The 18,414-nt window shown below is 36.4% G+C and overlaps 1 protein-coding gene across 2 annotated transcripts; it reads left to right on the top strand.

The window, feature by feature from the left end:
- Window positions 1–1,751: 1,751 nt before the first annotated feature.
- LOC103705273 (casein kinase II subunit alpha-2) lies at window positions 1,752–17,323 on the top strand. 2 transcript variants are annotated; one of them, XM_008788931.5, is made up of 10 exons: window positions 1,752–2,155; window positions 5,962–6,091; window positions 7,648–7,842; window positions 10,163–10,320; window positions 13,688–13,778; window positions 13,916–13,981; window positions 14,963–15,045; window positions 15,174–15,237; window positions 15,340–15,408; window positions 16,981–17,323. In XM_008788931.5, the coding sequence occupies exons 1-10, from the start codon at window positions 2,070–2,072 to the stop codon at window positions 17,038–17,040; spliced, it is 1,002 nt and encodes a 333-aa protein (XP_008787153.1). In that variant the 5' UTR covers window positions 1,752–2,069; the 3' UTR covers window positions 17,041–17,323. The 2 variants fall into 2 exon arrangements, with proteins under 2 accessions (XP_008787153.1, XP_088557184.1); XM_088701058.1 differs by having other exon boundaries at window positions 1,768–2,155; window positions 15,174–15,246.
- The last annotated feature ends 1,091 nt before the right edge of the window (window positions 17,324–18,414 follow it).

Below are 18,414 nucleotides of genomic sequence, written 5' to 3'. Positions count from 1 at the left end.
ATCATACCATTGTAGTATGAGTACAACCAACAAAATCAGAAAAGAAAAGAGGGTAAAGGAGAAGGGGAGAAGACTCCAGACCATCCCACAATAGACTACTAGAATGCTCGGCAACAAAGGATGCCACCCAATCGGCCGTCCTATTCACTTTCCAGAACACATATGACCCAAGCGTCAAGATAACCCCGTAGCAGGCCACTGATATCCTTCTAAATATTAAAATTTGCATAAATGCCCTCCAAATTGACATATATACATGCATGCCCTCATAAAATAGGAATAGCGAATGCCCCGAGAGACACGCACGGTACTTACCGGTGCTATCGGGCCTCGGAGAAAAGCTATTTTTGTATAAATACCTTTGACATAGCGATTCAGCTGATGTAGTTAGCTGAAATTATATTTATTTAAATTAAAAAAATAATTAAAATTATGAAATTATCTTTTTACCTTTGAAGTGGGTAACATGTTAATAAGTCTCGTTGGAAATTAATATCTCTACTTCCTTTTACAAATTTTTTGATCTCCCTCGATCCTCTCTCACTTTTTCGTAATCAAAATCATTTCCTCGACTTCCTTCTCTACCCTACGCAACCCTTCATTGTATTCTTTTTTTATATGAAATTGGTCAGATCCTATTTTTAGCTTTATGAAATATAGAAAAGTGTTATGAAACCTTTGCAATATTTATCTTTTAGTGTATGAGCTTTGCAATATTTATCTTTTAGGCTCGAATAATTTTTCGTATGCATATTGGTGGTTGATTTAATATTACTGTGACAAGATGGGCCCTATACACTAGATTTTTTGTTCTTCTAGAAAATCGAAGCTTTAAAGAAAAGTGGCTTAAGGTGCACAACGTAAAGTATGACCTTCTACCATATGGCCACAGAGGTTGTTAATAATCCTTCAATGATTTTGCTTGGGGATAATTGATATTGTTTTTCCACCTATAAACATAACAATAGCAAAGAAGCTTGATCATTATAATCTATCATGTGTCTTTAAGAGATTCTATATTTTAATGCATGCCCTTATATATACATCGATAACAATAAATATTACAAGCTATGTTTCGATGAAATAAATATAGTGGTCGTTATAAATGAAGAAGAATAAAGTAAAATAATCCCATGATTAGTAAAAGAATTTTCAAAACTCTTTGTATTATCCAATTGTTGAATAAATCTTTTTCTTGAGCAATATTTTTACAGAATATTGAGAAGTGGGTACTAGACAAATCCGAGTATTAAAATAAGTTAAAATAGACAAAAATAAAGTTAGATTTTTTTTTCATATAAACTGTCCTAAATATATGAAATTGAATAAATACCCACACAAAGTTGTTATTTGCATATATACCCTTATAAATATTTTTTTATATATCTACCAATTAAAAATATTTTAGTTATTTTTAATTTTAAACTGCTAAATTTTTGACGACATTAGATAATTTAGGTACATATGCAATTAAAAAAAAGTACACACATAAAATAAATATTTAAGAATACATATATAAATATTAATTTTGAAAAAATATTTATATAAACTTCAATTTTTTAGAGAACATGGACAATAAAAAAAAAATTGAATAATTGAACACTTCTACTTTTCCTAGAGGAGTAAAAATAAAATGAGTTAGATCTGGATCCAAATCCTAATAAACTCATTCATGCCCGGACCTATTTTATTTCCGAAATCGGAGTCGGCTCACAGATCAAGATACACTGCCATCACATCGATCACATCCCCAAACGGTTACGGGCCCTCGGAAGCTCCGCGCGCGCGAACCAAGCCCGGGGCTCTGTGCAAAATCCCGTGGGCGCCCCCCAATCCGCGACGCGCCCGAGCCCCCGCGCCCTTTCCTCGTCACGCTCTCCTCGCCGCCCCAGCCCCCACTATGATATTTCCGTGTCCATCGGTATAATACGATCGATCGATAGGAGAAATCCTCTGCGCTCTCTCTCTGTCTATCGCTCGCCCTCTCGCGCGAAGGCCCCGACGGCCGTCGGGTGAAGCGGCCGCAGGGATCCGCCGCGAGATCTCGTCGGAGGGCCGGCGGCGCTGCCATGTCGAAGGCTCGGGTCTACGCCGACGTCAACGTCCACCGCCCTAAGGATTACTGGGACTACGAGTCCCTCACCGTCCAATGGGGGTAAGATTGGATTTCTGGAACCCTAGCTCTGACTGTGGTTTCCCCTTTTGCGATTTTGCTTTATTGATCTGATCCAGTTTTAGCGATCGGGTGGGATCCGAATCATCTGATGGATTCGATTGGATTCTTCTTCCTGAAAAATTTGTTGATCCAAAAATTGTGGTTTCCTGATGTTGAGATGTTCTTTGGTCACCGAATATTTTGTTTTCATCTCTTGTTCTTTTTTTGACTGAATTGATTTAAAAGAAGGCAATAACGAGTGCTGATTAAAGAAGTGCGGTGTTTGACTTGAATCTCGGAACTTAAATTGCCGGAAAGGTATGAAATATCCGATAGAAAAGGAGAGTTGCTTGCTAGTTATGTAGATTCTCTCTTGGTATTAACTTAGATTGCTAGAATCTGCAGTTTTTCTGAAATTATGGTGTTTCAGCTATTTTTCAATTGAACACTCTGTCTTTCTTCCCTGTTTATGCATACACCTCTTTTAATATTTAAAACATAAAACTATGATTTGTTTCATGCCTTTTTCACTCCCTTTGCCGCTATAGTTATTGGTCCTAGGCTCTGTTTGGGATTGCAATTGGTAGTAGAGCTGAAAAAGTGCTTTTATTATGGGAAAATGACAATAAAGGACATTGCAGAGTGCTTTCAATTTTTAAACTTTTTATATTATCAAGAACTATTATTATAAAATATCTTAATTTACAAATTATTTATTTTGAATAGTATAATATTAGGATAGTATAATATTGTAATATAATAGTATAGTATTATAGGAATATGATAATGACATATTATTGAAATATGATTCTTATGATATAATAATGATAATTATGTATTGTTGTCATAATATTGGTTTAATGTAATATGTTATAGTATAGCATGGTATAATAAGATAAAGTAATATAATATAATTTAATCTAATTATCTGTTATAGTTAATAATTACAATACGGTGTTTTGATATACAGTACTACAATCATTATTATTATAACATATTAATATATTATTACATAGTATAATATTATTAAAATATATCAATGTAAAATTATTATTGCAAAGTATTGTTAATCTATAACTTATTATAATATTTACAAAGTTTAAGGGTATTTTGGTTGCTCAAATAACTTCCCGAAGGCCTTCAAAAAGCATTATTGGGGAAATTAGAGCTTTTGCCAAGTAGAGTTTTTTTAGCTTTGGGAGGACTAGAAAGCTATTTCAGGCTTGTTACCAAATACCTATATATCACACACTTTTGGGCTCTAGAGAAAGCACTTTTTGTCCCTCCTAAAGTAATTCCAAAAGGGACTTTATTGTTTGGGTTCCAAAGAGGTGATGTAGAAAATCATCAAAATATATGTGAACCATATGTTTTAGAGAGGGCAGAGCTTCAATATGTTGTACAGACTGCTTGAATTCCCGAAGTTTGCATATTTCAAATAATGCTACAATGAGTTTGAAGTGCGATAAGTTTTTGAAGTTGAAGATTGCTTTCCCATTTTTAGTAATGCTTCTTTTCTTGATAAGGTCCTTCATTAATGCTTCATATGCCTTTTGCTGTTTGTTAAATTACAAAAGCAACTTATGTTCAGGCGCTTGAATGCCCTATCTAGGAGATATCTATCATTACAGTGGTAAATGCTATATGGTGGAAAGAAAATAAGAAAAAAGTGCAAGGAATTCTCGTCGTTACGACTCTTATGACCCTTAGGTTTTGGGTGTTGGAATCATTTAGAAGAATAATATCTAGTACCCCAAAATTTTTAGGCTTGTCAGGCCTATAAATTCCAAACCCTCCAAATCTTTTCCTTTATCCTTCCATCTTCTTTTCACCCATTCCCACTCAAGTGGGACATATTATATAAATAAGTTGGTTTGCTATTCAGATAGCACCTTAGTTCATACTATGGAGTTTTGTTATTTTCATTCTAGGCCTCCTAAGATCATAATTGTCTTCTATTCACCAACTGACGATATGCCTTCTTCCCCTTCTTCAGAGAACCTTTACTTGAAGCTACTCCATTTTTCTTGCATTGATTTTGTGCATTTGGAAGGAGATACTGTTTCAAAGAGAGTATAGGGACAATATTTTCTCCAACAAGTGTAAATTTTCTCTCTGAAAGTTAGCAATTTTGAGAGAAAATGACCGCTAGGCAAATTTCTCAAGCTAATTTAACCCTTTTCTAACCACATTCTCAACTTCTGCTCTTTCTCTAATGAAACATGAAAAAATACTCGATTTTCTCGCCTTCAACTAATTTTTCTTTCTTTTCTTTCATTTTTAACCAGCCTAACAGGTTCTTAATTATATCCTTTCCAATGCTCCAAAACTTCCCATTCTTTTCATAGATATGTTACTTCATATTGTGAAGCCACTTTTCATCTTGTAGCATATTTAATATTAATGAAATATAGAGCCTCATGACAAATGCTATACTGTGAAGTTACCAAACTTAGACAGATATTTCTTCGTTGATTTCTTGTTGGAAATCCTTCAAAGTGGTCAGGAGTAACCAATTATTACTTGCTGAAGCAATATGATTCTTCAAATTTGGAAAGGTGAAGAATACAATGACCTCAGTGTTTCAGTGAAACAGGTTAAAGGGATTGGAAGTGGAAAAAACAAAGCTACAAGTTCTTTAGCGACTATTCTTCTGAAATTCTTGAATTAAAGATAGAGAGGATACAGTATTTAGACTAATGTCTTCCGTTTGTAAGTATTCATTTAGAAGACGTGCTTGTTACACTGCTTCCCTACCACCCAGCAAATAAAGGTGGAAACCATAGCAACATGTTTTGTAAATTCCTGTCATTATACAAAAAGACTCCAATAATAGAGCTCAGGATTTAGTCAGATGAAATGGACGATGTACCATTTCTAGTTTCAGAACCTAAGTGCACTTGGTACGACGATGCTAGATTATTAGCGCATTGTGTTTTTCCATCACTTTATATTAGTGACATTTTGTTTGTAATTAAAGAGATTATGTATCAGCAATAAATGCCTTTTCACAAGGTCTTTAAGAGTGACGATACTAAATGAGGTTACTAATAAACATTTTGTTCAACCTTTTCTCCTTGTAATTTAGATTTTACGTTATGGTGTATATGTGTTATGCTTGATATTGTAAATTTTATTCATCAATTAAGATTATATTGGATGTTTCTAGGTGCTCTATTGATTCTTAACTTCTTAAAACTGTTATGCTCCATTAATTTAAATTGAATAAATATTGTTTTTTGAGTTTATACACCTAAATTTCTAGAAAGAAAATGATACCCTACTTCATTACATTTTCTTTTCTCTCTCTTTTTTTTTTTGATACCATTGTAATTTATTTTTGCAACTTTTGGCCTGTGCCCTTAATATCTGGAACTTTTGAGTACCTATAAAAAGATTCTGCAAAATACATTTTTTTTGTAATCAATAAATATTTCACGTAGCTGCACTGTTTGCATATATGTCATTTTGCATGACATAGCTAAAAAAGGCCATTACCCAATTATGGTTCTGGCAATCCGGTATTCTGAGAGGGGCAAACTGGGGACAAACTTAACCTTTTGCCCTTTTTTTTTGGCACAAAGTGGCTGTCTTAGGACTTGAACTAGTGCCGTTGCGTTTGTCAGCCCAAGCCTTTTACTATTGCATCAAGCAATGGCCTTTATGTCATAACCACTAGATCATGGAACTGATTATGTTCTTTAGTTAGCTGCAAGCTACAAATAGTCTGAAATTTATAGAAAGCCAAAATGGTTATGATCAAATTGTTAAATTCTCTCTCTCTCTCTCTCTCTCTCTCTCTCCAGTGATCAGGAAGATTACGAGGTTGTCAGGAAAGTTGGGAGAGGAAAGTACAGCGAGGTCTTTGAAGGTATAAATGTATCCAACAATGAACGGTGCATCATCAAGATCCTTAAGCCTGTTAAGAAGAAGAAGGTATTCATAATATTATTAGCATTCAATTATGCTGTTCAGAACCAACATGAATCTACTAGTTTGTTGTCTTTTTCTGTTTTTTTTTTCTTTATATTTTTTGCTATTTTGATATTAAGAGTGATAAACATAAACACAAAAGCTTAATGGCTATAATTGTGGGAGTCAGATTTTGTTGTTCCCTAATAAGTTAGATATGACAAGGAGGGGAAGTAGAACATAGCTTATTCTTGCAGTATGATAATTCAGGAATCTAGATGAGTGAAATGAACTGATGTCTTCGTAATAGCATTAAAATTACCCTAAAATTACCCATGAAGTTCTTAACAAAATCAAAGCACAATGTATTATATCAATTTAACACTTAAATCAAGTACCTTCAAGAGTCAAGATGTAACCATTCAATTTGTGAACTGATGTTCAGGTATGCGGTGGTGATCCATTTGTGATTCCAAAAAATGTAGATTATATAAAATACTCCAGTTTAACCATTTTTTAAGTCAGTACTATGAAGTTGTAAGATCTATTTCTGAACAGGTTTTATGATCTACTAGCTAAGGTGCAGTTGTCTTCTGAAGTTCTGTTGTAATTGCACCTTCATTTTTTCATCAATCAGGTCCATGGACAGGCTCATTATCTAGATTAAAAAAAAAAAATCCCAATGACAGGTTCATTATTACCACTTAATTTAATAGATCATGCCATGAACATTTTGACTGTCCATTTTACATAATCTGACCTAGATATGCTTATTTCTCAAGTTAGCATGGTTTCAGAGTATCGCTTAACTGAGGGAGACAACATTCTGGTTAAGATGTAATGTAGTTACTTTAGGAACAAGGCGTATTTTTATCTTTTTTTAGCCACTTTGTCCGAGTACTTTGAAAATAATTGCCAAGTTATTTTTTGTAATTGTAGAAAGATAAGGATAACATATGTGAAGAACAAGAAAAAAGGGCCAAGATGTCTTTGCAAGAAGGGAAAAATTTTCCTATCTGAATATTTCTCTCTCTATTCCCTTCCCTTTATTATAGACCTGTTGAGGAAGACCTAATGAGGCGGTAGATGCTTTAATTTACTCCTCAGCTGTTAACCCTTTTTGAGTGGGTATTTTACATCACAAGTCTCTTGAATTACATCAGGACCTCTTATTCTAGTTTTATCCCATCCCTTTTCTAAGATGGACCAAGATACTTTCTCATCCCTTTTGGCAATTTTAATAACTAATGTTTTTTTTTGGGTAGTTTGTAACTACTGATTTTCATAATAGTTGTTTGATTGACAAAACATTCACAAAAAGAAACTGGGAGTGTATAGTTGAATATGGGTTGATCATGGAAGATTTGCATCTAGTAGTAATTGTCATTTTTACTCTTCTTGCATGTGGTTTAGTTTTCAATTTTCTTACAATGCTTTCATTATCTGAGTGATTTTTGTACTCTGTTGGCACTGTCTCTCAGTTATTGAAATTACGGGGAAAACAACAATGACAACATTTGGTTAATCTGGTTTATCTTCGAGCTTCTTACAAATAAGTTCTCTGTTGTCACTTTTTGCAGATAAAGAGGGAGATTAAAATACTTCAGAACCTCTGTGGTGGTCCAAATATTGTCAAGCTTCTTGATATTGTCAGGGATCAGCATTCGAAAACTCCTAGCTTAATATTTGAATATGTGAACAGTACAGATTTCAAAATCTTATATCCCACGCTAACAGATTATGACATACGCTACTACATATATGAGCTTCTCAAGGTTCATTTTCAACTTACTCTTCCCTATTATGTTTATACGTGGTCTGTCTCGTGCTTGTTTTGTGCACAATATATTGACCACAGCAGCGAATTTTCATATTTTTCATATATGCATCCATTGAAAGGGAAAATGCCAAACACAACTAGGAGAAACAATAGCTTTCGCGAATCACAAGTGATGATGGGCACTTTGTTTAGCCTCATTAAGTGATAGGTTAAACATATCCTGCAACCTGAATGCACATATTTTTTCCTCAATAGCATGCTTAGGGCCTCTGAACTAGTGTCAATTTTGAGATGTTGGAAAGTGTAGTTGGATAAAAGAAAAGAAGGTGAATAACTTAGAGCCAGTGGTTGGTCCACCAATAGAGAAAAGGAGTATAGATGCTTGTCTCTTAGAGTGCGAGAACATTAGGTTGTTGGTGAGTGCTGATTTTTGTATGTGCATTGTATTCCTTTGTTTTCTTGGTGCTTTTAGACTGTGATATTGTGATTTACTTCTTGCAGGTACTTGTAGTGCTAGAATCCCCATTTCATTTTTTTATTCTATTGGTGTTTTACTTGCTCTATTTGAGTTATCTGAAACATGTCCATTGATATTAGAGAAAAAATGTATTCCATCATAACCTCACTGGCGGCTTTTAATTTAGTGTAACATCCTGCAGTTGCATGTCATATCTTGTCCGAGTACTGATTGAGGGGAAGCTTAATTTTGCGTCTTTTAAAGTGACCCTATTACCTGTCACATTTTTGCAAACATAATTATTAGATTGTCAGATGTTACAGGTAAAAATAAAGCATTCTGTTCTTTAACTCTTGACGAGAAATCAATCTAATGATGAAATGTTTATATTCTTGCAAAACCTGTGAAGAAGTAGAACCTGTATGACTGTAGATATCTAGCAATTTCATATTCAATATGTCTCAGAATCAAAAACTAGCAGGTCACAGTCTGAGTCTGTAACTGGTATGGTTCATCCTATGAATTGGTATGCACTCAGTTTACTTGAGTAACCAACAGGTACAGGCTTGAAGTGTCGTCGACTGAAGGTTGAACGATGGTATGGGCCAGTTTGGGTCTTGCGAGGCTTTATATTAACAAGGGGCAGTCTATTTTCCTCTCTTGTATATTAGCATACAGAAGGAAAAGATTGGTAAAACTAAAACAAGTTGAAAAAAAAAAGAAACCAAGTAGTTCATTTTAAGGCATGTCAATAGGTCTCATTTATTTTTTTATATGGTTTAGAATGTATGAAAAAAATAATATGAAATATGCAAGGTAAAAAAATGTCAATGTTAATCCTATTTAGTTTTACATGAATATGCAATTTGGTGTGATTGTACATACCAATGCTGTGCAAATTCTAAAGTGTAGCACACGGTAATGTTTCTTATTATGCCCAGGTTTTGGATTTAGATTCACAGAACATGCAGAAATTATAAATTTTTTTCTTCTCTTCTATTTGACTATGAAAATAGTAAAAACCTAACTTGTTTGCCTCCCACATAAGGTATAATATAAACATAAATTGACTGCGCCTTACATGAATGATGAAATATTAGCTTGATAGTCTTCACATCAGGAAGCCTCACTAATGAGTCTCAAGGTGTTTCTGTAGAGTCTCATCTTGAGGCATGAGGCAAGTTGAGTCTCAAACCTGCCTTTCAAACAATGTCCACGTGTAACCACTATTCAGGTGAGTTGGTCAGCTCTATGCCGAAGCAAACACACCCCTCCATAAACCATAGTCATCCAGACTGGTCCCAACTGTCAATCAGGTCAAAAACCATTCTTGACAATTATTCCTACTGAGGCTGGAACAATTCTCACCACAACCTCTTCCAAACCTTTTCTTGCAATTTTTATGCATGAGATCTAATAAGTATCTCTCACAATACCCATATATAAAAGTAATAACACCAATTATGTTACTATTTTTTGTTTAATGGGTGTTAGCTTTAAGCTAAACTTCTTTCTGTTACTGCAACAGCTGAACATTTGTATGTGATGTTTTGTAGTTCTTTATTGTCTATGATGAAGGTGTCATGTTGTTGTTGTTGTTCTTCTTCTTATTCTTCTTCTTCTAATTCTCCATCCCTTCTGATTCTACCTTGTTGTGTTTCCTTTATATAGACATCCCTAAGCATTCTTGTTTGCAGCTGTTATTAGAGATTAGGAATGCTTATCATGATAATCATTTAGTTGCAGCACTTTTTTACTTGAAGTTGTTGAGATTATTTATCTTGCTATTGATTTCAAAGTGCTTCAGTGGTAATAGGAGTTTCTTCAGTATTGCATTATTAACTTCTTATAACTGCAGGCATTAGATTACTGTCATTCCCAAGGAATAATGCACCGGGATGTCAAGCCTCACAATGTTATGATCGATCATGAACTCCGAAAACTCCGCTTAATAGACTGGGGACTCGCTGAATTCTACCATCCTGGAAAGGAGTACAATGTTCGTGTGGCTTCAAGGTAAGTGTGACCACATGGATCTTATCTCATGCCTTAATGCTTGTTCATCTAGCAATTGGCCATGCCTTTTACTCCAAATTGATTAGATTTTTTGTTTTTCTTCAACTCTATATTCCTGTACTTATTCCATGAATGTTCCTTAAAGAGTAGTCAAACTACTTTCACAACTTCAAAGAAGCAATAATTTAATATTATTTGACCTCATTACCGACGAAGTTATATATAAATATTTCATTTGACCTCATTATCAACCAGATTATTGTTTTTTTAGTGTCCAATGGGTATTCTGAGGGGAGATTGTAGGCATATTGATTATTCAGATAGTTTCTTACAAGTACTCACATATAAGAGAGAATCTGGTGTAGATGGTGGCTGTATAGCAATATTTCTAAACATATTGATACGTGAAGACTAAGGACAAGAGAGATTTACTTGTCAAGAAGTAATTTTAGATGAGTTGACAATTTATTTACGAGCCATGCCATTATTAGTTTTACTATTTTATTTTTTTATTATAAATTAAAATTGTTAGCATATGAAAATAGATCAATTGATCCCTCTGAGATGACTTGGCTTTTACTACTCAGCAGAATTATCCTTGTGTTATATTAGGAAGCTGATATCCTGTAGTTGTGATGTAGTCTGAGGGTCATGGCTTGACAAAAGTGGGTCTGCGTGCTCTTTTGGAAGACAGATTATGCATTCTAAGTAATTTCTGGATGTTGTCTAGAAATTTCTGCAAGCAACTAGACCCAATTGAAGCATTGAATTGACTAATCTTCTAATTCCCCTTTCTCCACATCTGATTTTTTCTTGAACCCTAACATCCACGTAGAGAATGGAGTTGGAGAGTGAGAGGAACCAGCAGCGAGCAGCGGCTTTGCCGGAAGGCTGGCAACTCTTGAGTTTTTTTTCCTCTTCTGCTCTCTCTCTCTCTCTTTCTCTCTCTTCCTTCCCCCTCCCCTTCCCTTTCTTCCCCCCCTCTCTCTCTTTTTGTTGACACTGCTGGTGTGACTATATCGGACAAACAACCGGCAATAAAAGGGTGGACTTTGGTGGACCAAAATAGATAAACTAGGTGGACTCAAATTTGGATGACTTAGAGCCCAATAAAAGGGCCAGGTATAATCCTTCAACTGCACTAGGAGATAGAATAACATCAAAAAAGCCTAGTTAGATTAAGATCATAGCCCTTTCCAAAAGAGCAAAAAGTGTCGTGAGCATGGTATGCCGTACCGATCGATACCGGTTGGTACCGGACGTACCGTATCCGTACCGATGGCTACTAGTATCAGTATGCCTGACGTACCGCATACCGTACCGTACCAATACTCGGTACGCCTATACTAGTGCGGCATCGGTACGGGATTCAGTACTGGTACGACGAACCTTGGACTCATGAGGGTTTATAAAAGTGGATATTGGATGGGTCAAGGTGGAGGGAGTGGTTCACATTGCCAAATGGATCCAACTGGGAGAGGGGGTGTGTTGAGGGAGAAAGGATAAGGCATTTTATTAGAGGCTAAGTGGTCTTTTACCTTGGTAAAATTGAAATTCAGTTTTCTTCAAAACCAAGAGTGGGAGTTCAACAAGGACTAAGGGCCTGTTTGGTTGCACCGAAGTGGCCCAAGTGGGAAATGGCGAGTTTTGATGAGTTACTTTTGCTAAAGTGATAATTGTTGTGTTTAGTTTGTCTGGGAAGTAAATGCTAGACAACTATAGTTCTAAGACTTCTGGCATTTGCTTGTTGGATTGGCTTCCAGCCAGTTTTGTTGTTTGGTTGTATTGAAAGTGCTGGGATGCAGTCACGCTTAAAGTGAACGGTAAAGTTACCCACTACCTTGTAATGTATTATAATGGTTAACCTTTTTTCTACATAATATTATGAGAAAAAATCATGATCGTATATCTATATAATATTGGCTTTATTTACAAAATACCAAATACCAAAAATCAAATAAACATCTTATATCCCTATTATTGTTAATTAAAATTGATATGTTGTTTTAGTTAATCAAGGATTTCATGTTAGTAATAGATAGATATTTTTAATATTTGCTCAAACAAATAAAATAGTAAAGTCACAAAAAATATACAATACGAACATTGTGTTGCTATAATTATTATAACAATTAGTTGGTGTTGGAGGGGAACTTCCCACCTTGACCTCCTACGACCCTTTGCTTTGTTCAAATTCTCACAACTTTCTCTTTCCAATCTCATTCTCTCTTATAACAAACGTGTTATAAAAAAACTATACATCCTGTCTTGATACGAGGAGCCCATGTTGCCATGTATAATTCCTAACAATTGCAGCTTGACAAAGGTATTATTGTACCTGTGAAGCACAGAGAATATTTTTAAAGGATTTAGATCAGTGTCTGCTTTGCCGGTACCTGGCTCCGGACCGGTTGTCCGATGGCTCGGGTAGGTATGGGCCTGCGCCGTGTTGTGCATGTACCGACACAGTAGAGGAGGCAGGAGAGAAGGCGAACAAGAGAGAGAAAAAGAGAGAGAAGGGGGAGAGAGGGAGGGAGAGAAGGATGGCGAAGGCCGGCAACCCAGGCAGAGGAGGGCTCCGCGGCCGGATTTCCTATTGCATTCGAAACTGTGATCCAACTGCTTTTTTATTTTTGCAACTTTTAAGTGAAGCTGGCAAATTGCTTGCCGACTTCACTTAAATATCACAAAATTAAAAAAAGCTGTCGGACCCCTGTTTTGAATGAAACAGGAGATCCGGCTACGAAGCCCGGAAGAGCCTCCTCCACACAGCTTGTCGGTCTCTGCTAGCCCTCCGCCGACCGGCCTCTACCTCCCTCTCTCTTCTTCCTCCCCGTCTCCCTCCCTCCCCCGCTCGCTTTCTCTTTCCTTATCCTTCTCCCCCTCCGGCGACGAGTTTTATTTTTGTTGTTGAAACCGTCCCAGTCTGCCGCCGGGATGGCTCGGTACGACCGAAACCGCCTGATTCGAGATGGTTCTACCGACCCTGATTTAGATATTATTGGCTCGGACTTTGTAGGTTTCATTCATGTAGCAATAGAAAAAAAAGAAAGCATCATAATGGTGGTTATAGGAACAATATTTTCCAACTGTTTCTGTATAATGTTTTGAAGAAATTTGGATGATATTTATTGTGTTCTTAAATAGTGTCCCATGGGTTATATACTGCTGAAGTCATAGGGAAAGCCATGCATCAGCTGAGTCTTGCAGCTCTTTTGCCTTTCTGAATGAGGTTCTCTATTTCTGATATATAAATAGCTATAGATTTGTGGACATGATTACAAGTGGATGGAGCAAATGCTGATGTTACTCTATTATACAATTGCTTGGCTACTTAATATTCATTTTTTTTTACATTCAAAATCAGATATTTCAAGGGGCCTGAACTCCTTGTGGACTTGCAAGATTATGACTACTCCCTGGACATGTGGAGTCTTGGTTGCATGTTTGCTGGAATGGTACGTGCCAAAAGCTTTTAACTTTATCTTATCTTAGTTCCTTAGTTACCTTAAATGCTATTAGATTGTTCCTTCTTGCTCATCAATGACTTCTTGATTATGGTGAGTGGTGACAATTCTCTGCTGTTGTCTTGCAGATATTTCGCAAGGAACCCTTCTTCTATGGCCATGATAATCATGATCAGCTTGTTAAAATTGCCAAGGTCACAAGCATTTTGATTTCTTATATTGTATTTGTGCTGTTTCTGGAAAATATCTCTGCTTCTAGGTTTGGATCTTACAAATCTTTTCTGCATTAGATCCATATCATTTTTTCTGATCATTAGTTGGAGATCTATGACCTCCTTTTGATATAAATGCATACAATACATAGATACATGAATGCATGTATGTATGTATGTGTACATACAAACGTCCATATATATATTGAATATTTGCCATATTGGTTTCTAAATTACTATGTTGAGCTTGATAATCTGAACTTTGACTTGCATTAGTTTCAATGCTCAGTTTCAACTTATGATAGTCACCTTAGTCTTAACCTTGGTCATTAGTCTGGGCATTTGCCTATAAAAGTTAAGTTATGGATTGAGGCATCATTAATTAAAATTTGACAGCATATCGTGACTCTATCTTGCGCAAGTGCTAGCATTGACCCCCTAAATCAATGTTCTACTATTAGAATAACTTGCTATCATTTCTTTCTCATAGTTGGTGTTCTTTAGCGTTCATATTGATGTTCTACTTCTATGTCGAAGATGATGTGACAAAATGGTATGATTGTGTTTTGTGCCATCTCCTGCTCATATCTGATGTTGATATTTATCCAGAGCTACTTTGTTACACCAGTCAGTCAATGAATATTTAGAACTTGAAGCTTTGGTATCAAAAGTCATCTTACAAATAAAAAATAGTACAATATAGAAAGATAGTTCAGTAACCTGGTTAGGTTATGCACGAACCTGGTTAGGTTATGCTTGCGTGCGTATGAGAGAGAGAGAGAGAGAGAGAGAGAGAGAGAGAGAGAGAGAATAGGACAAAGTCCAAACAGATTATGAGTGTCATGTCAAATATAAATGTCCATTTGCCACTACATCAGTGTGCTAGGTGTATTCAGCTGTATTATGTGACTACTAGATGAGGTATTGATGGCTTGGAGCTGAATTTTTTATTTAATTTTCCAGGTACTTGGTACAGATGAACTACATGCTTATTTAAATAAGTATCGTTTGGAGCTTGATCCTCAGCTTGAAGCTCTTGTTGGAAGGTATATTTCTTCTGACATGGATTTATAATCGATGTTAGAATTTTGTAGTAACAGGTCATGTGATGGGCACCTTATCCAAGAACTGATTAGCACATTTTTTGTTGTCATGCTTGCTTTTCTTTCTGTAGGCACAGCAGGAAACCTTGGTCTAAGTTTATCAACGTAGACAATCAGCATCTTGTTTCTCCAGAGGTTATTATTGTAATTTACAAACAATCAGCATCTTGTTTATAATTTTTAGCATCATCAGCATCCTCACTACTTTGCATCACTCTGGCTTGATGTGGCATGCAGGCAATAGATTTTCTTGATAAGCTTCTTCGCTATGATCACCAGGATAGGCTTACAGCACGAGAGGCAATGGTAATATTTTGAACTTTTATTTAGTTTGACAGTGTTAGCTGTGAGTGCAACTCTCTACATTACCTAGCTTTAGTATCTAACTTAACATCATATCATCCAACAACCATTGCAAAGGAAGTTACTTTATTTATTAAGCATCTTAATTCAAGGATATATAACTTACTCCTTGGAAATGATACAAGTTAATGGAAAAGGTGGTCCTTAACGGATAAGACAGTGATTGGAATTGACAGGGATGATCCTTGGTTTGACCTATGGATGGGGTTCTTAATATGGGACCTTGAATAGTACTTGAAAAGAAACCATGCAATTGAAATTTTGATTGCAAACATCTAAATCTGGTATGACTTGTTATTTTAGATGATAGAAAAAGTATTATGTTGGGGAGTTTCTGATGGTGTTCATGCTAATGATCTCCTTGAGCAGTTATCTGCAGACTTGGGGGGGGGGGGGGGGGGGGGGGGGGGGGGGGGGGGCGTGTTTGGATGCTGATGCACTGCTTGTATATGATTTCCTGTGCACGGGCATGAGTGCCAACATGATGCCTTCCTTTTGGCACAAGAGAGGACATGAGGGAAGGGCAAAGTAGGATGATTAATAATAGATGTCGCTAGTTGTATAGTTCAGATATTTCAGTATATTGCAAATCTCATTTTAATTGAGTTATTGTATACGTTATATTCCAACTACAAAACAAATACTACACCATTAGGATATCTACAAAACAAGTGGAACTGACTGCGATAAAGTTGTAAAGGTTCATTACATAGGAGGCCATGGTACATCAGAGGATTAAAAAAGTTATGACGTGTGGATTTGAATAAATTTGCATCAGGCAGAGAAGTTGTTACCAAATAGAGATAATAGCAAGAGGATATCTAGAGCCTGAGTGGGTGAAGACCTGCTTATGGTCATGGTCCGTTACACCTTTTCTCTTAGGATCAAGGCCACAAAGTGGAAATGTTTGTATGACATTGGTTGCACGAGTGATCTTGATTGAAAGAAGATCGGATCAGATGTCAGGTGATTGGCCTGCATAATTGTTTTTGGTTTGGTAAGCTATATCTGTACCTGCCCTCTCTCTTGCCTGCACTAACGTGTGTAGAACTTGAAGCAGCTCTAATCTCATCTTCAAAAGAATTGGTTTCATCGTACAGCACATGCCTTCCTGCCTCGATGGATACATATGAATATACAGTATACAAGCATCGTTAAGCAAGCTTGTGATCATATCTGAACAGCTGTGAAATGACATCATAAGGAATTTCTGTTGGAGCAAAATGATATGAAAAATAAGTTGAGTGAATAGCTAAGATCCATCTTGTAGGCACATTCTCTTATATTGGAGTATGCAATTTCTCTAGAAAAAAAGTAAATATTAATACCTGCCAGTGTATTCAGTCTTCGGTTTGGTAATGACCAGGTCTACATCCCATGTCATGCGTCGTTCCGCTGGATGCAGCTGTAGGAATTTCGCATGGTTGTTCGTGTTGTTTTAGTGTAGATGCAGGTGATTTTATTGTACTATAATTTTACTTTAGTGTTCTGATCTTGGTCGTCTTAATATTGCAGGCACATCCTTATTTTTTTCAAGTGAGAGCTGCAGAGAACAGCAGGATGCGCACTCAGTAGTGGAGATTCAGGTGATCTTGGTGGCTATACTCTTCAGAATGGATGTTGTCATTGATTTGGGGCACTTATATTTGTATCAACAAGTCTTGCTGTAGTCGCGACCGGTTGCCTGAGATATTTGCAGTTTCTCTAACCGTTTGATCTGTGTTTGTTACTCTTTGTAATTTATGAATATGAATGCATGTATTAACTCCTACCTTTTATCAGGAGAGGGGAAAAACACCTGCATTTTCCTACATGAGCCATTTATACTTGGAAAAAAAAGTTTTGCAGTATTTGTATCTGTGGAAGTGTATCTAATTGTGTTTTTTTTTGTACCTCAAACCTCAAGTTCCATATGCTCCTGGAGGAATGAATGGGCGAAGAAAAGAAGTGCTGACGGAATAGGTGCTATGAGGTGCCACAAATCACACCAGGAGTACCTTATGCTGACGTGGCATGAGGAGGCTTGTCCTATTCACAGGTGTTTGTCAAATCAGAACGTGCCACATCAGCTCCACATAAAAAGGCAGAACATGTCCTTTTCTGGCTCATAAAATTGTTGAACAATTTGGCAATGCCAATATTTTGGTGATTTTCTGGGCTCATGCAATGAACTTTGCCACGGAGATGATTGGGGATTTTTATCACGAAAATGGCGGTCCATCGCATTACACAAGCTTCTGATTAACCCTTCTCACGTGTATTAAATTTGCCAGGCTACAAGTGATAACAAAACTAAACTTGCAAACAACTTAAGGATTTATAAGTGGATGAGAGAGAGGGTTCCGAAGCGGATTTTGCAGTATTTAGACTAAAGGACGCTGAAATTCCTTCAGCAAGTCTACGACTTTCAAAAGCATGATCGATAGTAAAAGCTTGCACATCAAAACCAAATTCATAATCAAACAAATCAGATCAAGCAAAGAAGATAATTTAACAGTGTTAGGATGTCTTTAACGACTATGCGATGGTTTCCATAGTCTATTTGTCTCATCCATATCTTTAATAGGAGGTGCAAGAAGGCAGGCAGTAGAAGAAGAAAAGGATGTCCTAGGAGTTATAGAACAGCCTCCCATCCTTACGGCCTCTCCCAAGTCGCTTTCCCGATTACTAGATCCTGCACGAGACAACCAGAGACAGAAAAGGAGACAAGATATCATCCATAAGTTGTCCAACAGAAATAAGATCTGCTTCAAGATTTGCAACTTAAAGAACTTCAGATAAATGAATGGAATGTGCAGCGGATGGAGAGACAGCAATAGAGCCAGCCCACAAACATTGAGAGCATCACCATCAGCATTTTATTTCTACTTCCACAACAATGATGCTTTATGTGATCAAAATGTCCCTATTACCTGTCATTTGATAAGTAGCCCTGAATCTAAGACCCCG

This window comes from Phoenix dactylifera, chromosome 7 (genome assembly GCF_051530095.1).
Source record: "Phoenix dactylifera cultivar Ajwa chromosome 7, Ajwa_hap1_PhDact_Kaust_v1.1, whole genome shotgun sequence".
Classification (NCBI taxonomy): domain Eukaryota; kingdom Viridiplantae; phylum Streptophyta; class Magnoliopsida; order Arecales; family Arecaceae; genus Phoenix; species Phoenix dactylifera.
Note: the sequence above shows the minus strand (reverse complement) of the source record. Positions and strands in the feature narration are given on the sequence as shown.

Coding starts and splice junctions, on each gene's coding strand:
- LOC103705273 (XM_088701058.1), top strand. CDS start 2,070: ATGTCGAAGGCTCGGGTCTACGCCGACGTCAACGTCCACCGCCCTAAG. Junction 10,321..13,687: donor AATGTTCGTGTGGCTTCAAG/GTAAGTGTGACC, acceptor ATTCAAAATCAG/ATATTTCAAGGGGCCTGAAC. Junction 15,409..16,980: donor TTACAGCACGAGAGGCAATG/GTAATATTTTGA, acceptor TTAATATTGCAG/GCACATCCTTATTTTTTTCA.